The sequence below is a fragment of the Callorhinus ursinus genome, unplaced genomic scaffold (assembly GCF_003265705.2).
Source record: "Callorhinus ursinus isolate GAN/ISIS: 27379988/994484 unplaced genomic scaffold, GSC_fseal_2.0 scaffold22, whole genome shotgun sequence".
In the NCBI taxonomy this organism is placed as follows: Eukaryota; Metazoa; Chordata; class Mammalia; order Carnivora; family Otariidae; genus Callorhinus; species Callorhinus ursinus.
This window is the reverse complement of record NW_027397084.1, coordinates 5,249,563-5,276,729: the sequence shown is the minus strand read 5'-3', so window position 1 is coordinate 5,276,729 and position 27,167 is coordinate 5,249,563. Positions and strand designations below refer to the sequence as shown.

At 42.9% G+C, this 27,167-nt stretch overlaps 1 protein-coding gene across 4 annotated transcripts in view; it reads left to right on the top strand.

Annotated features, from left to right (window-relative positions):
- The window catches only part of PLA2G7 (phospholipase A2 group VII), a 50,402-nt gene that overhangs the window by 12,020 nt on the left and 11,215 nt on the right, over window positions 1–27,167 (top strand). Inside the window, exons 2-11 of one of the 4 annotated variants that reach the window (XM_073905041.1) lie at window positions 2,584–4,350; window positions 8,589–8,731; window positions 14,809–14,930; window positions 15,387–15,534; window positions 17,207–17,300; window positions 19,512–19,580; window positions 20,123–20,246; window positions 21,186–21,299; window positions 22,429–22,520; window positions 24,247–24,417. In XM_073905041.1, coding sequence (XP_073761142.1) covers window positions 8,623–8,731; window positions 14,809–14,930; window positions 15,387–15,534; window positions 17,207–17,300; window positions 19,512–19,580; window positions 20,123–20,246; window positions 21,186–21,299; window positions 22,429–22,520; window positions 24,247–24,417 — 1,043 coding nt within the window. In that variant the 5' untranslated portion in view covers window positions 2,584–4,350; window positions 8,589–8,622. The remainder of the gene's footprint in view (window positions 1–2,583; window positions 4,351–8,588; window positions 8,732–14,808; window positions 14,931–15,386; window positions 15,535–17,206; window positions 17,301–19,511; window positions 19,581–20,122; window positions 20,247–21,185; window positions 21,300–22,428; window positions 22,521–24,246; window positions 24,418–27,167) is intronic. The other 3 variants (XM_025890521.2, XM_025890518.2, XM_025890523.2) reach the window with 3 other exon arrangements.

Here is a 27,167-nt window from a genome sequence, read left to right as displayed (position 1 = left end):
AAGGTGTAGGATCCTTATTGTAGGAGCCAGCCATACACTTAGCACTCGGTGCTTGGCACACGGGGGGTGTTTAGTAAATGTTTGAAGGGATGGATGGGCCAGCGGATGGTCTGGTGTCTAGGCTGTCGTGATATGAGACATCGTGGGGGCAAAGTACACACCATGAAAGAGGAGCAAGTATGTGGGCATGTCGGGGGAGGGGGGTGGGTGCTTCTGGCTGAGGAAACCATCCAGGGCATCAGGGCAGAAGACCCCCAACTAGATTACGGGGGGAATACGATGAGAAGCAAGTGTGGTGGTGCGTGCATATCACAAGTTGAATACATTAATGAAGAATTTACATATCTTAGTAAACCTAAACCTATACATAAGACAAAACCTCCATATGCTGTTAGATAAACCTACCTGCTTAGCAAGGGGGCTCATACTTATAGTTATTTCTCCTAAAATAGATGGCTTTCAACTCCGCTCTGAATTAAGCATGGAGTTTTGTCCCGTCTCCTAGATAAGGTAGCCCTCTCCCTGCCTGTACCCACTTGTTCTTTATGTAGCCCCCAGTGGTTCTCCACCAGGGGCAGCTCCAGCCACCAGGGGACATTTGGCAAAGTCTGGAGACATTTGTGTCTGTCACCACCCCAGGGGGAGGACGATGCTACTGGCTTCTGGTGCATAGGGTCCAGGGATGCTGCTAAGTATCAGGACAGTTCCCATGAGAAAGAATGAGCTAGTCCCACATGCCAGTGTGTGCAGAGGATGAGGAACACGGCGGTGGTGCGGGGGCCTGCACTACCCATGCTGTGTGGGCCACTCGGCAGGATAAACCTAAACCCACCAACTTTCAGGTCATGGGCTCTTTTCTTTCTCAGAATATACTCTCTAGAGTCTAGTATATTTTGCTCCCAATGGCTCTAAGCTGCTTCCTGGTGAAGAAGAGGAAAGGGACACACGCTAAGATTTGCATGTTTGGCGCTGTGCTGCTAGCATGTTCCCTCACTCCATCAGCCTGATGACACAAGTAGCATTCATTCCGCTTCATCAGCTGGGAGAATGAGGTTTCAGAGGTGCAATGACTGGCCGAGTTGATCCTTCTGATTATAGACCCAGGCCTTTCCTCTTGCCCTTGTCCAGAGCTTGACGGGACCCCATGTTCTCCACAAGAGCCCAGGAGCACCTGCCCTCCAGCGTTGGGCTCGCTGCTGTTGTAAACCTGATGACCTAGTGACCAGGGGACAGGTATTTTGATCCCAGCTTGATGACTGATTTGCTGTGTGGGTCCAGGCAAGTTTTTTCCCCTTTGGGGCCCTCAGTTTCCCTGTACATAAAACAAGGGGATTAGATTAGTTAGTGTCTCATGGTTTCACCGGAACTGGACTAGGTTATGTTCATCTTTTTTCTTTCTTAATTATTTAACTTTTTGAGAGAGAGCATGAGCAGGAGGGGCAGTGGGAGAGGGAGAGAGAGAATCTGAAGCAGACTCCACATGGGGCTCACTCTCAGGACCCTGAGATCATGACCTGAGCTGAAACTGAGAGTTGGACACTTAAGAGACTGAGCCATCCAGGCGCCCTATGTTTATCTTTACCTGGAGCACAAAACCAGGCACTCTTTGAAGCATATTATTCTCTCTTGTTTGTCATCCCACACCTCAAACCTCCCTCTTCTCCCCATCCCCCAACACTCTGAAACTCTCTTAGAAGCCTAGCACCATGCCTGGCTCATGGATATTCATTTGATATTATAATAGCCACAAACCACTGATTTTTTTTTTTTCAGAAAAAATACCTACCCCAGACCTTCAGAATGAAATGAAGCACACCTTTCTCCTAAAATTATTGCTCCAAAACAAAGCCTCAAATCCAATATTATCTCTGAATTGGGCCAAAAATCTGTAAGGGTCCAGCTTCTTTCTGACAGGAAGCCATTTGTTTAGATTTTGTTGCTCAATAAAGAGCTAGGGTTTTTCTTTTCTTTTTTTTTTATCTTTTTTTATATCTTTCTTTATCTTTTTATATTTTTATCTTCTATATTTTTATATGTTTCTCTTTTATTTTCTTTCTACTCAAGCAGTGCATGTTCCTTGTTGACAAATTAGCAAAGTACATGTTATATAAAGAAAACTAGAACCACCTATAATCCTACCACTTAAATATAACCACTGAGAACATTCTAGCTTTATATTCATCTAGACTTTTTTTCTACTTGTGTATAAACATACATCTTTAAATGGAAACAAGAGCATATTATACTGATAGTTTCTACTCATATACCTCAAAGGGCTGGGCTTGTTGATCAAGCCTCCAAAACCTGCCAGTCATTGGAGTCAGCAAATCACTCCAAGCCTCAGTGTTCCTAACTGTAAGATGGAGGTAATAGTACCTGCCTAACTCTACTCCTTGTTGTGAGGACTAACGATGACATTACACACACAGCTAGACAGCGCTAGCACATAGTAGGTGCTCAATGACAGTCATTTATACCTCATTTCACCTTTTTAGATTTCTTATCTAAATCAGGAATCAAGGTCTGAGTTATAGTCAAAATGTTTAACTTTAGGAGTTTAACTTCTTCTTTGTTTAACTTTAGGAGTTTCTGCTAAGGTTCAAGCAGACAAAAACCAAAGCCATCAAGCTGAGACGCTGGAAAAACCAATCTCTGAGTCTCTTCTCAGATGCCTATGATATGTTAATCAGGAACATTGGTCAATGTTTCCAGAAGCATGCTTCATCAAGTCCTCCTCCAGGTCCAAGGCGTTCTCATTCAGGTTTTTAGACAATGTAAAACTGATTGAAAATGCATTATCAAGATCCTCTTTCCTATTACTTCTACAGCTTTTTGTGTAACATCACTAGTTTAATTTTAAAAGGGCTTCTTGTCCAGAATTGCCCGTTTCACTGTTAAATTTCCTGAAAGAGGACTGGGTTCTATTGTCCAAAACATAGAGGAAAAAAAATTGTTTCAGAAAACAATAATTTTCCCATTTTTGTTTTTATTTTTTTAAAGATTTCATTTATTTGTAAGAGAGAGAGAGCACAAGCAGGGGGAGTGGCAGGCAGAGGGAGAAGCAGGCTCCCCGCTGAGCAAGGAGCCTGTTGCTGGACTCGATCCCAGGACCCTGGGATCATGACCTGAGCCGAAGGCAGACGCTTAACCGACTGAGCCACCCAAGCGTCCCCCCATTTTTGTTTTTAATGATGAGCAGAAGTTGCATCTCCAGAAGAGAACTGTTTGCATCCCTGAAGTATTGTCTATTGCTTAGCTCTCTCAAACACAGAACTTACATCGCAACCTATACTCTGAATAATTCAGACTCCTAGTTTATAGACTATCTCTTCACTACAGTGCTGTAGAGTGCAGACTCGCTCACTCTTATTGGAAGCTTGATGGGCAGAGGGTCCTGGGGTAGCCAGGGTGGATTACTGCCCACAGGATCGGATTTGAAGGACTTTGAAGGGCCTTTTTTCCTCCAAAGGAAATAAAAAATTTAGGAATTTTCCTAAAGGAAAATTTTCAGGGGCTTTGATAGGATGCCCCCAGGAGACCTTGGCTCAAAGAAAAAGGGCTGTTATTTGGAAGTTGATGCGGAAAGCCTCATGAGCACACCAGAACCTCTTAGCAGTTTGTCAGACTAGGGAGCTGTTACCTTGAGAAGCCAAGTAAGGAGCTGAAAGGAGGGACATTTCATAAGTCTTGAGAAGCAGGTGGTAGAGGACAAGAGGTAACCCAGGCCTTTTGAGGGCCCTAGCAGGCTACAGAGGGGAAGAAGGCCAGTGAATACAAAGTTCCCTGAGAAATATAGGAAAAATGCTAATTATAACGCTTAGGGGTTGTTAGAGCCCTTAATAAAACTATAAGATCTATTCAGCAGAACGCCTATGGACAAAGGGGGTGATGATCAAGGATGCCTTTTCCTGTTCTTATCTCAAGGTCTTGATTGATGCACTAGCTTTTATTTCTTTAACATTTATTAAGCAACTACTTACCTAGGGGCAAGGCGTACTGGTAGCAATGCAAAATGAGTATGCTAACATTTGCCTTTAGCTACATGCGAAAACACTGTTTAATGTATATTAACCATTTGATCATATGGGTTACCATTATCCTCAGCCCCTTATTATGAGGAAATAAGGCACAGGGGATTCCATAGTTTGCAGGGGGTCACACTACTGGCGTCAAGGCGAGGATTCAGACCCAGGCAGTTGGGCTTTAGGCCCTGAAGCCCGCGTAAATGACCCCTACCCACTTCAGTGTCTGGAGAAGTCACACCTGGTGCGAAATCATCAGGGCCTGTTTCTGGGCTACCTGGGAGCCCACACCAAAAAGAAGATAAGATCCTTCCTCCTCATTCAAGAGGTATGTCCAAGTGCTTGCTATGTACTGGGCCCTTTGTTAAGTTATAATAATAAATGGCCTGTGGGATCAATCCCTGCCCCGGAGGAGCTCACAGGCTACTGGGTGAAGCAATTCTGTCCACAGAGCCTAGTAGCAGAGGCTGCAGAGTGCCCACATGGGGACCTGTACAGAGCACTGTCAGAGCGGAGGGGGTGGCCTTCTGTGTGGCTGGTGGCTCCCTGGCTTGACTCTGCCCAGGCAAGAGCCTCTGCTGGCTGAGGTGGGAAGCACCTTCTTCTCTGGTGCCCTTGAGGAACCAGGCCCAGAGAAGGCCTCCTTTCTTGACTGTAGGGAAACTTTGGTGATGATTGTCCACTGCGTCGGACCCAGCTGTCTTGCCACCAGTGGGGGACAGTCTTGGCACAGCTTCCCCCGCCCCGCCCAGAGCACACCGGCCTGAGGCAGCAGTGGAAGGCAGTGCCTTCTGTGGCGTTCAGAAGGTGGAGGAAGGAGAGGGACCGCATTTGGGTCCTTCTCTCACTCAGTATGCTGGGGTCAGAGGAACAAGACCTGCCCTCCAGTCCTGCCCACAGATAGTGACTGTGTGACTTCAGGCTGGACCTGCAGCTTGGCTTTCACTGATCCTCTTCCCCCAAAATGAAAAATGCAGGGTGCTAAAATTTGTTTCTGAGTTATGTCCGCTACACCTTTATTCCCACCACATTTTGTAAAGACTCTGTTTACAGCATTCATCATAATCGTTTCAAAGTCTCTCAACCCACTGGAATTTTGGACAGAAAAATCACATCGATTTTAAAAAACTTTTTTAAAAAAAATTTAGAAATCTTTTTATCCCAAGCATAGACTGACACATTGGCGTTCCGAAAATTGAATAGGTGAATACATGAACAAATGAATGAATGAATGAGGCAGCCAATCATTAAATTATTTAGAGGGTTACTACTTTGAGGATGAGAGCAGACAGCACATATGATAGGCCGGTGAGTACAAATAGTACCCTCTGGGCACCTGGGCTCAGTTGGTAGAGCCTGCGACTCTTAATCTCGGGGTCGTGAGTTTGAGCCCCACATTGGGAGTAGAGTTTACGAAAATAAAAAAATAATAAATAAATAAATAAAAATAATAAACAAATAGTACTCTTTTTGTTCCATTGTAGCAGTTTCCAAATACTACATTCTGGGCGTGGCTGTGTTGGGATCCCTCAGGAACTAAAGCAGAGATGCTCAGACATGCCTAAAGATTCTGAATCAGTAGGCCTGGGGTGGGACTCAGGAATCTGTCAGTATGCTCTCTCTTTTTTTTTTTTTCTTTTTGGGAATGTAAGCTGGAGGGGGGGGGGGGGGGGGGGGGGCGCAGAGGGAGAGAGAGAATCTTAGGCAAGCTCCACGCCCAGCTTGGAGCCCAACTGGGCCTTGCTCTCAAGACCCTGAGAACACAACCCGAGCCGAAACCAAGAGTGGGACACTTAACCAACTGAGCCACCCAGGCGCCCCAGGCAGTATGGACAAATGTTCCCCAGGAGCCACTGTAGCTTGCAATGGGTCAGGGTGGGAACTCAGTGTGCCATTTCACCTGCCCTTAAATCTGCCCTGCTTCAAGCTGAGGACCACAGGCTATGGCATTGGTACAGGTCTGGCAGGAAGCATGGGGCGGGCAGAGCACCCCAGTCTTGCTTGGAGGACTTGGGGAAGCCCTTCCAACAATTGGCTGTCTCTCACTCTTCCTGAGATCGTTAAAGCGAAGATGTCACGAACCCCAAGGAGCTGTGACCAAGCAAACTTCCTTTGGGTTAGTGTGATGTTTCTAAAAACTCTCTGTTGACCTCCCTGTGTGTTCCACTTTGCCTTGCTTTTTCCTCCCCGTTGTCCCCGAGATTTTCCAAATGGCCAAATGACACTCTTTTTATTCAGTCATGGGCTGTGAGCACTACGGGTGGGATTTTCTCAAGCCCTCTGCTCATGTCCCTGTACATACTTTCTGTGGATGATGTTATATGATGAAAGACCCAGCTGTGACTGTCCATCAGCAGGAGAGTGCTGGAGGCTGGTGAGCAGATAGCCTGACTCTGGTTCAGCTTCTTCTGTTGGTTATTTGGGAAACTCAGTAGCTGTTTCTCTGGATTCAGACACAGTACTCTGCTGTTTCCAAGGGTTCTGGCATGTTGCTCCAAATACAAATTAGGGCAAGAACAGTGAGACAGATGCTCATCTCTTTAGAGAAAAATTTCTAACTCTTTATTAAGTCATCTTTTCAGTCCAGGACGTTCCTGAACACATGAGCATCATTAAAAGAATCGGGTTCATTAACTTCAGAAGATTATCATTTTAGGGTGAAGAAAAATCGGTGCCACCCAAAGTTGGTGTGTTGTGGTTAAAAGCAGGGACTCGGATATTCTGGGGTCAAGCTGCGCCTCCAGCCCTTGCTAGCTGCGTGAGGAGGACAAGTCAGTTAAATTCTCCCTGCCTCAATTTCCTCATCAATACAATGGGGACAATTAAACCTCCCTTACAGATTGTTTAGTGATGACCAAATAAGATAACCTGTTCCAGAAACTGAAAAATGCTGGGCACATATTAAGCCTTCAAATGTTGGCAACATTGCTATTTTATTTAGTGAACAAACTTTTTAAAAAAATATTTTATGGGGCGCCTGGGTGGCTCAGTCGTTAAGCGTCTGCCTTCGGCTCAGGTCATGATCCCAGGGTCCTGGGATCGAGCCCCGCATCGGGCTCCCTGCTCAGTGGGAAGCCTGCTTCTCCCTCTCTCACTCCCCCTGCTTGTGTTCCCTCTCTCGCTGTCTCTCTCTCTGTCAAATAAATAAATAAAAATCTTTAAAATTTTTTTTTATTTATTTATTGAGAGAAAGTGAGAGAGCAAGAACAAGGGGAGGGGCAGAGGGAGAGGGAAAGAATCTCAAGCAGACTCCGTGCTGCGTGCAGAGCCAGATTCGGGGCTCAATCTCACGACCCCGAGATCGCAACCTGACCCGAAACCAAGAGTTGGGCACTTAACTGACTGAGCCACCCAGGTGCCCCAGTGAACAAACTTTTTTGAACAACTCCTAAGTGCCATTTTAAAATAAAAAGACAAATTATAGTGCCAGGTACTCTAAACATACTATCAAATTAAAAGTATAACTTGAAGCACTGGAAACAAATTTTAAAACTCTTTTATATACGTATGTTTATATGTATGCATGTATATGTGTGTATGTATTCTATGTGCGTGTTCAAGCATAGAAATACATCTGGAAAAAATCCGTTAGCAAGTTATTATCAGTGAAGAGACAATGCAGTTTTTCAAAGGGAGAACTTCTAAAGCGTACAGGTGATACACCAATACAATATAGTTTTTGCTAATAAGATGTTAGCATAGCGCCCAATTGTAATATCATTTCTTAGTAGCATGAGTCTAGTATGCTGTTTGTGGGACTACAAATATTCATTCATGAAGTCTATAAACATTCATGCAACACCACTGCATTCTAGGCCCTCTGTTCAGCAGCGGCAACATACATAGGACCTGACCTCTGCCTTTGGGAAGGTTTCAGTATAGGAGGATTATAGAGATCCCCCAAAATAAAATGTCATCAGCACCAAAACAGTCATAGCTGCAGCAGTATGATCATTTCATAATTGTGATGGAAACATTTGCCAAAACTTACAGAGTGTTCACTAATGTGCTAGGCATGCTTATGGATATTATTATGATTGTGATCTATGATTGTTACAGTTACTATAGTTTGATTCTGTTCTTTTTTTTAAAGATTTATTTATTTATTTTGGGGAGACGGGGCAGGAGGGAGAGAGAATCTTAAGCAGACTCCGTGCTGAGCACAGAGCCCAGCGTGGGGCTTGATCTCATGACCCTGAGATCCCAGCCTGAGCTGAAACCTAGAGTTGGACACTTAACCAACTGCACCATCCAGGCGCCCCCTGATGCTATTCTTTATAACCAAACCAGACTGCTGCAGAGTTAGAGAGTGAGTGACCAGAAACCTACTATGACTGCTAGAAGTGTTATTTCTCTGCTCTACAGGCCAGCATTACCAAGGATTTTGCCACCCTGATGCCTTTCAAAAACCCAGTTCAGACAGTGCATGTTGCTTTGTTTCCAGGTGCTTTCTTCCCTTAATAATATATAAAGTCGTGTTGCTAGTACCTTAATCACACTGATATGTCAACCTATTTAAGTCCTCTTTATTGCATGTTTTTTTTCTTTTAATAACCTGCCTTGAAGAAGGTTAAGCTGAAACCACTGCTCAGCTTCCAAGATGTTGCCACCCAAACTGCATGCGCTTTTCTGCCTCTGCAGCTGCCTCACACTGGTCCATCCTATTGACTGGCAAGACCTAAATCCTGCTGCCCATATTAGATCATCAGGTAAGAGGTCTCTTTGTTCAAGGGCTTGAGCAAATGACCCGTTGCCAGACTCCACGTGGCCCCAGAGCAGATGCATGTGTGGACTTCTAACCAAGTTTTATTACAAGGAGGCTCATGGAGACCTTGTGTTCTCCTGGGGTAGGGGACAGAGCCTCACTTGCTCCTCATTGCAACTGAAACTGAACAAAATCCTGTCTTCTTCAACATCATGACTGCAGGACAGAACCAAGGTGAGGCATTTTCAGACAAACTGGAAGCTCAGCTCGCAACCACCATGGAGAACTTCCTCAACCCGGCCTCTTAACTCTCTTGCCGCCGTAACCTGCGCCCACGCAGGTGCAGTGACACAACCCCCTGGAGCTCCGTCAGAGGCAACTGCAAGACCTGCTCCCACGGAGGGCGAAGGACAGGCAGTTGTCTTGATCAACAAGTATAGTCCTGGTTCGTACTGGGAGGAGATGTGAGAAAATGGCAAGTTAGGGTCTTGGGGCCCAGAGGGAAATAGTATTTTCGCTGTCATCACAGGAAGAGGTAGGGACAAGCTGAAGAGCTCCGGGTGAGAATGGACGTGCATCTCTTGCTCTCTCTTACCTTGTGGTGGGAGGGAAGGAGAGGAGGCGGAGGTTTAGTCAAGCCCAGAAGAGGTGGCCAGAGTGAGGCAGCCATCTCTAGACAAGTACATCTGCCATCACCAAGAAAGATCTTTACTGCAAAGAGATTGCTTCTGGAGCTTTGCGAATGCCTGCAAGTCCCAGAGTGTTGTGCTCTGTGCTCTTCTCTATCCAGCTTCCCCTCAGGTGAACCATGTAGGTGGCTTCTGAATGGTGTCACACTGTCTGTGGCCACACACCTGGTCACGCTGGATCTAGCTGTTCAGGTTAGATGGGTGACTCCTTATTGTAACATTTACAAAAGAGCTTTCATCACCTTGTGCCTGATAAATATTGCTCTACTTCATAGGGAAGTAAAAGCATCTGTAGGAAGGACTGTATGTTGTATCTACATTTGCGTAGGAGATGGCATAATATCTCACAGGTGCACTCATTCAACAACACTTATCAGGAAGCTGGGGCACCAGTGACTGAGACAGTGAGCTTGTGGACAAGCTCAAGGAGCTTCCAGCCTCATTAAATTAATTTTCCCAGTACCTTTTCCAAGGATTGGAAACAAGTAGCATCTTACATGATGAGCAGATTATCAGCGAGGAGACATTTACATCATGAACTTCTTGTTGGTACAGGGTGGGAATTTCAAAACATGTCTTATATCCCCCTCATATTTGAAAATCATTGGAAAACTGCCATTGGACTGGCAGAAACTTGGGGAAAGAGACACAACTTTATTCATCTTTGTAGCCCCAGCCTTGAGCCCAATGCCCCATTCTCAGTGCTCAAAAATGAATGCAAAAATATTTTGTAAATTATTAGAAATCATTTATTAAATAAAGTATTAAAGTAATAGATAATTGTTTATATTCATCTAGCCAAATGAATACATAGTAAATATGGTTATGCAGGCAAAGTAGGGGCTAGAGATATCCTTTTTGTGAGTGGAGGACATAAAGCTGTGTAAGAAAATGTCATGTTCCTGGCATATATACATCTGTCTCAAAACCCAGGAGTGAATATCAGGAATACTTGACAAATGAACACCACCGGAAATGTGTAACAAGATACATAGCACTCAATGGGTTCTAATGCTCCTATTAAACTAAAGTTAAAGAAAAATAGGACGTGACATGTATAAGTTTTTTTATGTGTAACAAATGAAGTAAAATATTTATTTTTTTACCTTTTTTTATTATGTTCAATTAGCCAACATATAGTACATCATTAGTTTTTGATGTAGTGTTCAATGGTTCATTAGTTGCATGTAACACAACAGTGCTCATCACAACACATGCCCTCCTCAATACCCATCACCCAGTTATCCCATCTCCCAACCCCCCCTCCCTTCTGTACCCTCAGTTTCTTTCCCGGAGTCCAAAGGCTCTCATGGTTAGTCTCCCTGTCTGATTTCTTCCCGTTCAGTTTTCCCTCCCTTCCCCTGTGGTCCTCTGCTCTATTCCTTATGTTCCTCATATGAGTGAAACCATATGGTAATTGTCTTTCTCTGGTTGGCTTATTTGACTTAGCATAATCCCCTCCAGTTCCATCCATGTTGATGCAAATGGTGGGTATTCATCATTGCTGATGGCTGAGTAATATTCCATTGTATGTATGAACCACATCTTCTTTATCCATTCATCTGTTGAAGGACATCTTGGCTGCTTCCACCGTTTGGCTACTATGGACATTGCTGCTTTGAACATTGGGGTGCATCTCTACCTTTTTTTTGAATAGTTGTTTTTTTCACATTTATTCATCATTTTATTTTTTTTTATACACAACTAATGAATCATTGAACACTACATCACAAACTTAAGATGTACTATATGCTGGCTAACCAGACATATGTAAGTTCTGAACCACAAACTGCATCCTCTAGAGGGTGGCCATTCAACCTGTCAAGCCTCCTCCTGCCTCATCCTTCATGATGAGCCCTGATGAGCCCTGATCTAACAGATGGTTTGAGAACAGGAAATCCAGGACCATGACTGGATTAGCTGCAGGCCGATGAAACTTTCCGGCAACCGCCCTGGCACTGAACAGCCACAGGGCTCTGTAGACCTACACCCCAACCCGGGTCAGCTCCAGGTTTCCCAAGAGGTCAAGTGTCTCAGAATAAGCAGCCCTGTAGCCTCATCTTGACCTGAGGCTCCTGAATGCTGAGTGAGGAGGCTTTGAGGTAGCACAGGTTTTAGAGAACCAGGGTACTGCCAGGTGATTGAGAAAGGTTCCCAGAGGTTTTGTGGCATTGAGATCTCATAGAGAAAACTTGTGTGACTCGGAACCCTCCCAGGGCCCTAGAACTGAACTCCTACTTCCAGAGGTAGTACCTCCAAGGCAACTGTGTGCTCTCTGGGGCTCCTCCTCAAAATGTGTGAGCCAGAGTCCTACCCCTTCCAACCCGGTACTGTCACCTCATGGCTGATGTGGGTGTCGGCGCAGCAGAACACAGCCGCTCCTCGAGGAGGGAAAGACAGGTGTGGTGTCTCCCTATGGATTGGGGTCTCCCTGTTTTCACCACAAAGCATGGCTTGGTAGACAGTCTTAAATAGGAAAGAAAGAGCCTTTCTAAATAGGACTGAAAATGTGCACCTTCTGGGTGAAGTTGTTTTTCTTGTTTTTTAATGTCTGAAAAAACACCTTGAATCTGCCCAAAGGGAAAATGGTATGGTCTAGTTTAGATCTGCTAACACTCCTCTAAGGGCTTAAATCTGGGTAGCCAGAGTCAACTAACTCTAGGTAAGGGCCACATAATATCAGTTGTCTGCCGATTATGTGTTGTGTTCCGTGCTAGGCACTTGACTTACATTATCACTTCATTCTTATAGCTGTCCTGTGGGCTGGTCAAGTGCTTTTTGCCCCACTTCACGAATGAGGATAAGAGCGGGGAGTGAATTGCCTAGGCCAGAGCATTATAGCATCAGAGGTCTAGCTGGAATCCAAAATAGGATCACCTGGCTCTAATACCCCAGGTCCATTCACCTCCTGCCTTCCTTGAAACTCCTTCCTTACCTATGGACGATGAATTGTTGACCCATGTGTCAGACCAGGTGGTCTGGTACTTAGCCTAGTGCTTTTTAACTTTAATAGGCACGGCTTTTCTGAGTCAGTAGCATTGGGCTAAGGCTAAAGATCCTGCATTTGCAACCTCCCAGGTGATGCCAGTAATGCTGATCCATGGACCAACTTTGAGAGCAAGCCTTATGTATTAAAGGGCCTGTCACTGGCAGGTCTTCATACATTAGTCACCAGCATGAAAGATGGACTTCTTCTCATAACTCAAAACCTTTCTGGGTGATGCCCTGTGATATCGATGTAAGTTCCATATCTAACATAGCGCCAAGTGTCTTAGTGGCAGAGACAGAATGTGATGGAAAGCTTGAAGGAGTCTAACAGAGAAATCGACTCTTACAATCCAGTAAAAGAAAATATGTAGGCAAGCTGAATCAAGAAATGCGAAAGTCTGGATATAGTGATATTTGGACTCACCATCTTACAAGTAAATACGGACTTCTATGGGGTTTAGAAAGGAGAACGGATAAAACTGCAGGTACTTTGAAGAGTTTTGGCACCAAACAGGGAGAGACAGTTTCAAGAGTAGGTGGGTAAAAGGATATATGCCATAAAGCATTTGATGCAAATGAGAGCCCAGTGGCAATGAAAAGCTTAGCTCAGCTCACTTCACGAATATTTATGGAGCACCAACTATGTGCCAACATTAAGATCTGAGGACCCAAAGACATGTATACAGCTCTTAAGAAATAGCCTAGTGAGGGAGACAGAGTATGCAAACACATCATTTTAATATATAGGATAAGAAGAATGATAAAAATATATACAGGAAATTGATTTGATATTGAGGTTGAAATGACTAAGTCTAGGGAGTGAGGGAAAGCTTCAGAGAAGACCTAACATCTGATCACGATGTTAAAGGTTGAACAGGAGTTTGCCATTGGGATTTCAAACACAGGAAATGGAATTTATTAAGGTGCAGAGGCATCAGACAGCTCAGTGTGTAGCTTGGGAGTGCTGGAGCATGTGGAAGGTGGATAACTTAAAGGAAAAAGCAGAAGAAGAATACAAGGCAGTGGACCTTCAGATCACAAAGGGTCTTTCTTACAGTGCCCAGGAACTTGAGATTTAACTTGTGCACCTATGAACTCTATACCTTTCAACCCTGAAACACTGGAAGGATAGGCCACATTTGTGCCTCAAGTAGCAATGGATGTAGCATAGGAAGGCATGTGTAGATTTAAATACCACCCTACAAACTGCCTTCCACAAAGATTCAAATACATTCCCCCTTCAGAAGTACCCACTTAGTGATAGACACCCATTGAAAAATTTTCAGAAGCATTGCCTGGTGAAATTTGTGCTTCAAATCACTCCAAGAGCTGTGTGAAGAAGGATGAATTTGAAGAGGCCAAGATCCAAGATGAATAGGACAGTTAGGAGAGATGACAACTGCCTGGTCGGGAGACTGTGAACGTATAAATAGACAGCTGAGCTAGGGGACTAGGGCTATACTGGAGAGAATTCTAAGCTAAAAACATGTGTTAGAAATTGAGACCTAGTTGGATGTAGGGGGTTGATGAGAAGGAAGTAGGAGGCTGATTCCCGGGTTTCTGGCTTGGGTTGCACAAGACAGGGAATGCTGGAGTTGCAGGCTGTGTGGTTGGAGGATAAGGGAGGGAGCGTTGGGAGATGGCCATTCAATCTTATTTTGGACCATTGGCCTTGATGTTCCTAACGGGAAGGACAGCGAGTGGAGGCACCCAATAGGAAGCTGGAGGCCCAGATCTGAAATGTGAGGTTAGGTTTATGTTTGGGAAAAACAGATTGGGGAAGTGGTCTTTGCCATGATCTGGATCAGAGTAGAAGCTAAGGGCAAGGCTGTAAGTATTAGGACGTGATAGTCTTAAGCATGTGGAAGGTGGATAACTTAAAGGAAAAAGCAGAAGAAGAGCACAAGGCAGTGGACCTTCAGATCACAGAGGGTGTTTCTTACAGTGCCCAGGAACTTGAGATTTAACTTGTGAACCTACGAACATAGTAAGGGGCTCAAAACATGGAAGATACTGTCTTCCCTTGTCAGAGTGGTGGTCATACTCTTGGGATAGATAGTACAAATGCAAGAAGGTGCCCTGTAGAGGAAAGACATTAATGTACTTTTAGTGAGGTTCCTTCTCCAGTTTGTTCCAATAGCTACTTTGCATACTTAATTAGTGGAGACCCAAATACCTATGGGGAAGGGGAAGGGCTATGTCCACCTCTGTCCTTACCCCCACACAATACTTTGCTTACATCGGGCCCTCAGTAATTATTTGTGTATTTTACTAGTTGGGTAAAGAAATGAAGGAGACCAGGAACTAAGGGGTGTAACTTGATTCCCTTGGAATTTCCTTTTGCATAATAAAGTCTAGAGTGTAATGAATGACAGTGAGATAATATTTACCTTTTTTTTTCCAGCATGGGCCAATGAGATACGAGCCCTGATGGCTGTTGCAAGCGTTGGCCAATCTAAAATTCCCAAAGGAAATGGGCCTTATTCTGTCGGTTGTACAGACTTGATGTTTGATCATACTGAGAAGGTAATGCTTTGATTAATACCACTTATCCTTATATTCTAATACTGACTGTTACTATTGCCCACTAGAGGGTTTTGAAACTTGCCCTTGCCCTCACCTGAGAACGACTCATTTTGCCATTTGTCTTATCCCATAGGAAGCCTTTCGCTAGTTAAGTCATTCCCCAACTTGTTGCTGTCATCTGACTAATTTATCAATAAACTCTCTCTATTTTCCCCATCCTTAATGGTTGAAACCAACATGCTCATACTTTCTTTTCACGCAGAAAGCATATTGTTCTATTTTGCTTCTCTGTCTACTCTATTTCAATCACCACAGCAGCTTTAAAAAGTTTTCTCTGGACCTCTCTGTGAACAACAAAGGTATTTGGGTCTCCACTAATTAAGTATGCAAAATCACTATTGGAACATACTGGAGAAGCAACCTCACTAAAAGTACATTAATGTCTTTCCTCTACAGGGCACCTTCTTGCGTTTGTATTATCCTTCCCAAGAGGATGACCACCACTCTGACACCCTTTGGATCCCAAACAAAGAATATTTTTTTGGTCTTAGTAAATACCTTGGAACACACTGGCTTATGGGCAAAATATTGAGCTTATTTTTTGGTAAGATTTCCACTGATCCTGCTTTGTAGGCTCTAGAATATAAGAAAACCTCGAAAACAGCCAGTTTCCGGCAAAGATCAAAGTAGATTTTCTCCAGTCTAAACTTAGTATTTCTTAAAAGCCCAGATAACCATCAAAGAATCGAGGGTTCTCATTTGGTTTGTTCTGCATATATTGGGGTAGATGGAGGGAGTGAAAGTGTCAGACTTTCCGACTGGCTGTAATATCTGTCTCTTGCTGGTCTTTCATTTTCCTGCTTACATACTGTGGGGTAGCAATAATCTGGTGAGTAAGTAGCGGGCTGGCTGAGATGCCCTGTGCCCTGGATGCTCTGTAGGAAAGTGAAAGCTAATTTCTCACCTATGGTAAATGAGGAGACTCTACTCTCATTCCCATTGCCCACCCCCAAGGAAACAGCTTCTCTCCCCAAGACAATCTGCTGTGCATTCATCACTTTGTTTGTCTACATATCTCTAATATAGATGTTTCCTTCCTTATCTGTTTGATCAGACACTACTGTTGGGCCAGTGTTAACTATGTCTTCAAATTTCCGTCTCAAAACTGCCTACAACTTTCGGCATTTATTTTAAACATCTCCTTGGGGTTTTCTTAAAAACCACTTTATAACAGAAATATAGAAATATAACTACACCTCTTTATGGTGCTGAATAAGTTACAGATCACTTCCAGAGCGATCATCACATCCAGTCTTCATGATTCCATCTCCATTTTATAAATGAGAAAATGGAACACAAATAACTGAGCATAGTAATGACAACAGCAATTGAGAAGTGAAGGAAGGGAAGACGATATCTTCCATGTTTTGAGCCCCTTACTAATGTCACAAGATGGGTGCTTTGCATATATTCCCTACTTAGGTAACATTCTCACAAAAGCCCTGTAAGAGGGCGCCTGGGTGGCTCAGATGGTTGAGCGTCTGCCTTCGGCTCAGGTCATAATCCCAGGGTCCTGGGATCGAGTCCCGCATCGGGCTCCCTGCTCAGTGCAGAGCCCGCTTCTCCCTCTCCCTCTGCCATTTCCTCTGCTTGTGCTCTCTGGCTCTATCTCTCTGTCAAATAAATAAATAAAATCTTTTTTTAAAAAAAAAGCCTTGTAAGATATCGTTTGCTCTATTTTTCAAAAGAGGACGGTGAAACTCAGAGAATTCTTGTAACTTGCTCAAGATCAATAGTAAGTGGCAGAGCTCCATCCAAAACCACAGCTGAGTATGAAGTCAATGGTCTGTTTCTCTTGATCATAACCAAATTAGAATGAAAGGAGCCCCTCATTTGAAGATTCTGGTTCTCAGTGTAATGCTCCTGAGGTTCAATTTGGTTTCAGAATATTCCCTTTGAAGTTTTGCCAACACCTGGGATTGGTACTACCCTGTATTGAACATACCTATAAGTAGGAAAGTGTCTCATGTTAAGCACAGAGCTGGCAGTGAGAACTGATGATTAATGATTTTTTAGTCTTGAGAAAAACTACATGCTTCAGGTCCTTGGTTTTTAGGTATCTAGTAGCAGACTTTTTAATGAATTTACTAATAGTACATAAAAACATAAATATAAATTCCATGGGTCAGGATTTACACTAAGAAGATGTAAGTTAAATTAACCAGCAACATTCAAGTCAGAGAAAACACTAATTATCATCTCTCATTGTTGTCTAGGTTCAATGAAAACTCCCGCAGACTGGAATTCCCCTCTGAGGACTGGTGAAAAATATCCACTAATTGTTTTTTCTCATGGTCTTGGAGCATTCCGGTAATGTTTGAAAGGCTGAACAATTTTAATTCTTAAGGACCAATGACCGAATGAATCCCCCCGCCCCCACCAAAAGGAGAGCAGATTTTAGAGTATCATGCTGGCTCCTGTCTTGGAGGAATTGGGGTTCCTCAAATATTGGCTGTGGTCTGTTTGTCAGTCCAGCCCTATCTTGTCAAGTAGTTTGTTCCTTCCTTCTAGCTCATGGGGACTAGCCTCATGACAAGAAGAGAAGGGCTTACATTTTTGGCTGTCACCCTTCTATATTATACTATCTACACTCTCAAAACCACCCACTGGGTTAGGTCTTCTGAGAAATTGACACCAAGATTGGATTACCTGTAAAAGACATTTATTGAGAGAAATGTCTATGAAGGATAGAGGGAATTGAGCAGGAAAAGATAGGGAGAACCTTCAGATCATGATGCAGCTTGGACACATGGGAATGAGATGGGGAATGGAGAGATTGGTACAAAGAGTCTCAGATTATAGCACACTTCAAGGAGAGATGGGACCAGGCCAACTGAGGGAGCGCTTGACCAGAAGTTGCTCATCAAAGGAGTCCTGCATCTCACCAGAATCGGCCTACATTAGTACCTATGCTTTGCCCAGTCACTGGGTGCAGCCCACAGGAAGCTTAGCTGGTGGTGGTGGATCTAGAGGGACAGGGGCTGGGTGGGGTCTTTAGTCAACTATGCTCTCTGTGGCATGATCTCTGAGTGGCACATTTTCATGACCTCCATTCCCTCTCCTCTTCCATCTTCTCAGCTGCCTACCCTTCTTTCTACCTCAGAGGATTATAAGACTTTCAGAAATAGGTGGCTTTTAGCTGGCAAGAAGTTGAGTAGTATCTGCAATAGAAATTATCTTCAGGGGGCACCTGGATGGCTCAGTGGGTTAAATGTCCGACTCTTGATTTTGGCTCAGGTCATGATCTCAGGGTCATGAGATCGAGTCCCACGTCTGCTTGAGATTCCCTCCCTCTCCCTTTCCCTCTGCCCCTCCCCCTGCTCATGCTGTCTCTCATTCTCTTTCTCTCTCTCTCTCAATAAATAAATAAGTAGATAGATCAAAAGAAATTATCTTTGTTACTTTAATTGTTGTCTAGCTAGTTATTTGAATTCTACTTGATCCAGCCTTCTGCCTGTTTCTATGAATAAAGCTTTATTGAAACACAGCCACATTCATTCCACCTTTCACATTGTCTGTGGCTACTTTGGTGCGATGACAGCAGAGTTGAGTAGCTGTGACAGATACTGTATTGCCCACTAAGCTGGAAATATTTACATCCTGGCCTTTGACAGAGAAGGTTTGCTGATCCCTTCCTGAGTAGGTTGTGTATCTTCAACAGTAGAAGACAGAGTTCCTACTACCTCCCTTTTGTTCTCTATTGCCATTTCCTATTGAATGCATGACCTGAGAAGATTGTGCAGAATGAAGAATGGAAAGGGGGTATGAATGCAGTTGTTTAGCACATGATTCTGTGTCCAATCATTTAAATAAAGTTGACCTGTGTTCAGTCTTTACCCTGTTTTAGACACATAGTTACAAGCACTGAAAATGTATCAACTTACTTCATCCTTACAGTAATCCCACCAGGTCCCCCACCATTACAGAGGAAAGATCAGTGACTTATCCAAGGCAGATCAGTGGTGGATCCAAACGCAGGGATCAGACTGCAGGTCCTGTTCTCCTAAGCACGACACTGCACTGCCTTCCTACATAATGCTGTCTTATGAAAACTTTACAACTGTTCTAAAGCAAAGGTGTTGTTAGTCCCATTTTACAGGTGCTGACAAAGATTCGGTAATTACCCAGAGTCATATAGCTGATAAGTAGTGGGGCCAAGATTAAAGCCCAGAACTCTCAAAAGTGATATTTAGAATCACCGCATCAGGGTTTCTCAATCTTGGGACTACCGACATATTGCAGGAAATAATTTCTTATGGTGGAGGGTGGTCCTGTGCACTGTAGGATGTTTAACAACATCCCTCTACCCACTAGATGCCAGTAGCCCCCTCTGCCCAGTCATGATAATGAAGATACCTCCAGACATTGTCAAATATCCCCTGAGGGGCAGAGCTGCCCTCTTCGAGAACCACAGCTATCTGGGTTACCCCCAGGCACTACTACGGGGGTATAATGGCCTCCATGTTCCCAGGTTTATTAGCAGACCCCGGACCTCAATGCTTTCCTCTTTTTGTTTTGAAGGACAATTTATTCTGCTATTGGCATTGATCTGGCATCGCATGGGTTCATAGTTGCTGCTGTAGAACACAGGTAGGTCACCTGAGCTCTAACTTTCAAAAAGATTCATAAAAAAAATCAATGAAATTGTCAACTGTGGTTACATCATGAGGGAAAAAAAAGAGAGAGACTGAGTTAAACTGTCAAGAGTTAAAAAGCAGCTAGCATTTCTGGTGTTTATTGTGTGCCCTGTTCATGCACCATCATTTAATCTTTGTAACCACTTTTAAATGCCTACTATTATCACTGTTTTAAGGAGGAGGGAAACGAAGCTGGAAAAGGGTAAGTAATTTGCCTCACCACATGGTGAGTAAGTGGCAGCACTGGGATTTGATTTCTGGTGTGAGTCTCCAAAGGACCTCCTAGAATTGTGAAGATAGAATGGGTGGACTTGACCCATAGCAAAGACATTTTCTTAGACCTCCCTTGGGGGCCTCTTTGACTTTAAAACAAAGGTAGAGTGGAAGAAGACAGGGAAGTCAGAAAGATCAGGGTGAAGTTGGGGATGGGGAGCATGGGAGGGGATGAAGAAGAGGAAGAACGAGTGTAAGTCATTGAATCCGTTTGCATTGTAGAGATGGATCCGCCTCTGCGACTTACTATTTCAAAGACCAGTCTGCAGCAGAAATAGGGAACAAATCTTGGCTCTATCTTCAAAGCCTCAAATCAGAGGAGGAGATGCCCTTACGAAATGAACAGGTAGATGGCAGCAGGAGGGGAGGAGGTGTGGTGACTAAAAAGCATATGCAAAAGGATGATGCTTGTTTGTGTCATTTACATACTGCAAGGTGTGCTCCTTACTCTCCTATTTCCTGTTCCCCAAAGACCTGTCAGAAGATTCTGTGTGATACAATTCCCCTAATGAAAAGCCTGGATCATAGTAAAAACAAACATAAAAATCCTGAGAGAAGACAGTACATATTCAGAAATCTTTTGCCATAGAACTTCTAATTTTAGAAACTCAGAAGTGCTAGAAAAGAAACTAACAAAGATCCTCCCTTCCAAGGCAACATTAAAGACAGAGATGCAGTATGAAATAGTAGGAAGAGGCCAGGCCTTAGAATCCAACTTTCTATGTTTGAATGCTGGTGCCATCACTTCATAGCGGGCTGATCTTGGACAAGATTACTCTGTTTTGCCTCTATGTTTTATTGTTTACAACATAATGAATAATAACAGTATCTTTTTCTTTTTTTTTTTTTAATAACAGTATCTTTTTCGCAGGGGTGTCTGGAAGATGAGGTGAGGGAAAGCACACTGGCTTTCACCTCTGGGCCGGACTTTACAGTGGGTGCTTTACATATATGTCCTTGCATTTAATCCCACCCACATTTCACTGAGGCATTATCACACAATAAATGTATCACACAATAAATGTATCACACAATAGATGGTGTGACCCCTGAGGTCACACAGCAGGTAAGCAACGGAGCTAGGATTTGCACTAAGCTTTGGCTACCCGCAGAGCTGTGACTACCCGTGTCATGATGCTGGGCTGTCTTTCAGTCACTAACCACTTGGACATTTCCAGTTTAGAAGCAATCAGCCATGCTTCCCACATGCAACTCCTACACAAACTCTAAAATAAGTGTCACAGCTTTTTACTTTGTCATTTCCTTTTTCTAATAATCATATTAGGTACAGAAAAGAGCAAAGGAGTGTTCCCAAGCTCTCGATTTGATTCTGGACATTGATCGTGGAAGGCCAGTGAAGAATGTATTGGATTTAGAGTTTGAGGTGGAGCAACTGAAGGTGAGCTTAAGAAAAAGCCATTTCCCTTGTGGTTCTGCACTGTTCCTTTTCATCTGCTTTTCTGGTATAATGCAAGGTATGACATGACAGAGGGCTGCAAATTAAAAAAAAAAAGGATATGCGAAATATTACAGCAATGAGGAATGCATTACATTGCACTAGATATGAAATGGCCAACAGCCAGCTTTGAGCTACAAAAATAGCAATTTCTCTGGTTCAACCCACTACCTCCAAGGGAAGTTGTGTAAGTTCTTGTATGGCGCTTCCACATTTTTGAGCTTGATTCTGAAATGGTGGTCAAAAGTTTTCAGCAGACTATTGAGAGGGGGTGGAGGACCATCCAAGTGGACAGCATGAACAAAGACCCAAAATTGTGTGTGGAGGATGGAGTACAAGGGTTAGAGAGCATTAGAAGTACTTCAGTTCAGGCAGAAGATATGGTCTGTTCTCCTGATACAGAGAAGAGTTTTTGTCCCTTAGCCAGCCTCTCCCTCTCCTGCCTCCCTGCTTTTGTATAAGTTGTCCCCTTGGCTTGACACATTCTTCTCCCTGAGTCTTGCTTACTCTTCAAATCAGGCATCACCTCCTCCAGGAAGCTTTCTTGTACCCCACTGCCAACCCTGGGCTGGTGACTTATCTATCACATGTGTTCCTTGGCACCACCCTGATGTATTTGCATCATGTATCTGTATCTCTTTCTCCACTGGTGGACTGGGAGCCCATTGAAAATGGTCTACAGTGCCTGGCACAGAGCAGGTGCTCAACAGATATGCATGGAATGAGCACATGAATTAAACGTGGAGTGGGGAAAGGCAGAAGTCAGCAATAATGTTGGTGTTTCAAGTGTGGGTGCCTAGGAAGATCATCAAGGTCACTTTTGAACTTCTACGAATGCTCAACATGTATATTTGTGTGTATATATATGTATATGCATATATATGTACATACATGTGTATGTATATGTGTGTGTGAGTGCCTGTGATTGTATGTGTGTATGTATTTCTTTTACAAGAAATCAGAGTACTTAACCATGTCCCTGAAATGAATAAGGATTTTATAATTTGAAAAACCATTCTATTCTAACCACCTGTGAGATAATGATGAATATATGTCATGCTCTTTCATATAGGACTCTATCGACAGGAATAAAATAGCAGTAATTGGACACTCTTTTGGTGGAGCCACAGTGATTCAGACTCTTAGTGAAGACCAGAGATTCAGGTAAGAGAAGGAGGCAAAGAAAGAAAACAGTAAGTTACTGGAGGAGGGAAAGCGATAACCCATGTGAGATAGAATATTTATCAAATTCTTAATGAGGAAAGGATCCTTCAGGGTTTATAAGTCTGTTCTTTTGCCTCCATAAAGTACCTTATATGAATTTTCCCAGACAGAAACCATCTACTTTACTTGCTATTAAAAGCTTTCCCCATTCCTATATATTTTCCCTCATCATTCTTATTTATCTGCTTAAGGGCTTAATATTTTCACTTGGAAATTTATCCTTTTATATACATTTTATCTATGACATAATGGTTGTGATATCAGTAATGTATCTTATAGTACTTCTAGATTTCCCCAATATGCAAGGCATTTTTAAATTATTATTTTTTCCATCTTTAAGATCGATAGAGATCTTGGGCCATCTGGGTGGTTCAGTCAGTTAAGCATCTGACTCTTGGTTTCAGCTCAGGTCATGATCTCAGAGTCCTAAGAACAAGTCCCAGGTTGGGCTCTGCACTCAGTGCAGAGTCTGTTTGAGATTCTTTCCCTCCTCCTCTCCCTCCCCCTCTGCTCCTCCCTCCACTGGCTCTCTCTCTTTCTCTCTCTCTCTCAAATAAATAAATGAATAAATACATAAAATCTTTTTTAAAAAGATGGATAGAGGTCTTAAATTACAGTTGGTGAGAGTCAGGACCAGACGCCAGTCTTATAACTTGAAAATATTTTCTTTCTTGAACCACGGCATCACAGACTTGATGAGATCATGAAGAGCCAACCATCTAGAAAATGGGTAGGACCCTTTGTGAAACTTCATCTCACAAATTTTTAAAATCAGTTTCCATAAGGGAATTCTCTTTTTTTGCCCATTTCTCACATAAAGTGGAGTATCCAAAAGGTCCAGTAACATAGGATAAACTTACTTGTAAAAAGCAAGTTACATTTTCAAATGATATACCCCGTATGTTTTTCTTCAACCTCCAGACACTTTTCCAGGTGAAGTACCTCGAAATATAAAGCAACTGGTCCAACAGTTAACTGTGAAAAAGGCATAATAAATTGACAGCAGAGTGTCCAGAAGGTCTGGAAACATAGGGGCAATAGGGCATATATTGTATGTCTGCAGACACCCCACAATTTTGGAGAAATTGTTATTTAAGAATTTATTTTGAAGAAAAAGAAGAAGATAACAAGAGAGGAAGAAAAGGGGAGTATGTCAGAGGGGCAGACGAACCATGAGAGATGATGGACTCTGAAAAACAAACTGAGGGTTCTAGAGGGGAGGGGGTAGGGGGATGGGTTAGCCTGGTGATGGGTATTGAGGAGGGCACGTTCTGCATGGAGCACTGGGTGTTATGAACAAACAATGAATCATGGAACACTGCACCAAAAACTAATGATGTAATATATGGTGATTAACATAACAATAAAAAAAGAATTTATTTTGAAAGCAATGTAGCAAAAATGAATAAAACATTTTAAGGATACTATATCTTTCTAAAGGTCACAATTCCTAAATGTCTCCTAAAGAAAATGATTATATAATTGCAAGTCTGCTACCTTATAAAGCTAATCATATTCCCTTCCCACACTGAGGTATAATACCAGTGAGATAACCCATAATAAACCAGGATGGTGTATGCCCATTAAACCTAACATCATTAGAAATTCCACATGTCAGTCAGCGTGTAACCAGCCTTCTTTTGTCATTGTCCCCAAACTCTTGCAGGTGCGGGATTGCCCTGGATGCTTGGATGCTTCCACTGGATGATGAGATATATTCCAGAATTCCTCAGCCCCTCTTTTTTATCAACTCAGAACGGTTCCAGTATCCTGCTAATATCGAAAAAATGGAAAAATGCTACTCACCTGGCAAAGAAAGAAAAATGATTACAATCAGGTAAATATTAGTAAGTGATTTATTTCATCATCTGAAACAGAAACTTGAAACTTGGATAAACACCAAAAGACACCATTTGGTAGGCATGATAGAGTTGTTAAATTCATTGTTTAGACTTTCAGTGAGGGAGAATATTAGATAATTTCAGGGTCTAAGTGCATTTATGCTTGCTCTTTTTTAAAATGCAGATGTTTTGAGTAGTTTTTTTTTATGTTATGTTAGTACATCACTAGTTTTTGATGTAGTGTTCCATGATTCATTGTTTGCATATAACACCCAGTGCTCCATACAATACATGCCCTCCTTAATACCCACCACTGGGCTACCCCATCTCCCACCCCCCTACCCTTTGAAACCCTCAGTTTGTTTCTCAGAGTCCATAGTCTCTCGTGGTTCATCTCCCTCTCCGATTCCCCGCCTTCATTTGTCCCTTCCTTCTCCTAGTGTCCTCCATGCTGTTCCTCATGTTCCACAAATAAGTGAAACCATATGATAATTGTCTTTCTCTGCTTGACTTATTTCACTTAGCATAATCCCTTCCAGTTCCATCCATGTTGATGCAAATGGTAGGTATTCATCCTTTCTGACGGCTGAGTAATATTCCATTGTATATATGGACCACATCTTCTTTATCCATTCATCTGTTGAAGGGCATCTCGGTTCCTTCCACAGTTTGGCTATTGCGGACATTGCTGCTACGAACATTGGGGTGCATATGGCCCTTCTTTTCATTACATCTGTGTCTTTGGGGTAAATACCCAGTAGTACAATTGCTGGGTCATAGGGTAGCTCTATTTTTAACTTTCTGAGGAACCTCCATACTGTTTTCCAAAGTGGTTGCACCAGCTTGCATTCCCATCAACAGTGTAAGAGGGTTCCGCTTTCTCCACGACCTCTCCAACATTTGTTGTTTCCTGTCTTGTCAATTTTTGCCATTCTAACTGGTGTAAGGCAGTATCTCAATGTGGTTTTGATTTGAATTTCCCTGATGGCTAATGATGTTGAACATTTTTTCATGTGTCTGTTAACCATTCATATGTCTTCTTTGGAGAAGTGTTTGATCATGTCTTCTGCTCATTTTTTGACTTGATTATTTGTTTTTTGGGTGTTGAGTTTGAGAAGTTCTTTATAGATCTTGGATACCAGCTCTTTATCTGTAGTGTCATTTGCAAATATCTTCTCCCATTCCGTGGGTTGCCCCTTTGTTTTGTTGACTGTTCCTTTGCTGTGCAGAAGCTTTTTATCTTGATGAAGTCCCAAAAGTTCACTTTTGCTTTTGTTTCCCTTGCCTTTGGAGATGTGTCGTGAAAGAAGTTGCTGTGGCTGATGTCGAAGAGGTTACTGCCTGTTCTCCTCTAGGATTTTGATGGATTCCTGTCTCACATTGAAGTCTTTCATCCATTTAGAGTTTATCTTTGTGTATGGTGTGAGAGAACAGTTGAATTCCATTCTTCTGTATATAGCTGTCCAATTTTCCCAGCACCATTTCTTGAAGGGACTGTCTTTTTTTCCATTGGATATTTTTTCCTGCTTTGTAGAAGATTAGTTGACCATAGAGTTGAGGGTCCATATCTGGGCTCTTTATTCTGTTCCATTGATCTATGTGTCTGTTTTTGTGCCAGTACCATACTGTCTTGAGTAGAGTTAATGTAAGTTCTTCATATACTGATCATTAAAATTTGCATTAGGATACATGCTATTTTTATTTAAACACAAGAGCAGGCTTATGCATTTGGGGGCTGGGGTAGGGAGAAGTATTCCTTCATCAGCCTAGACTGGGAACTCTTTGGGAAAAAGGGCAGAGAACTGAGATCTGCAGTGTGTACCTGTTTAGAAAGAATATGAATTTATAAATTCCCCCAAAGCTATAATCGGATGCCCTGGAACATCAGTGATATGCTGATATCATGGGTGTGAAAAAGAAACCCCAATAGAGTTTTGAACTCACAGTGTGATGTTCCAAGGTAGGGCTCATCCCTCTTCTGAAATCTGGTTATTTCGAAGAAGAAAAAAAGATGGGGGGGGGAAGGAAACATAAACCGTATAGGCAATAAACCCTATGGGGTCAGAGAATGGTGTGTTCTCCACCTGAGGTGTTCAGGAGAGGCTGCTTGGAAGACATGGGAGTAGAATTTGTCTTGAAGGATCAAGAGACTTTAGGAAAAAAGTGAGGAGGGTCTAGGTAGTTTAGTTAAGGACCTCAGTTTAGCTTCAAGTTAGTTAAGGACTTCAATATTTGGATGCACAAGTCTATTTAATTTAACTTTATTTTTTAAAATAATTTTTATTGTTATGTTAATCACCATACATTACATCATTACTTTTTGATGTAGTGTTCCATGATTCATTGTTTGTGCACAACACCCAGTGCTCCGCGCAGAACGTGCCCTCTTTAATACCCATCACCAGGCTAACCCATCCCCCCACCCGCCTCCCCTCTAGAACCCTCAGTTTGTTTTTCAGAGTCCATCGTCTCTAATGGTTCATCTCCTTCTCCAACTTACTCCCCTTCATTCTTCCCCTCCTGCTATCTTCTTCTTTTTTTTCTTAACATATATTGCATTTTTTGTTTCAGAAGTACAGATCCGTGATTCATCAGTCTTGTACAATTCACAGTGCTCACGATAGCCACATACCCTCCCCAATGTCTGTCACCCAGCCACCCCATCCCTCCCACCCCCCACCAACCCAGCAACCGTCACCTTCTTTCCTGAGATTAAGAATTCCTCATATCAGTGAGGTCATATGAT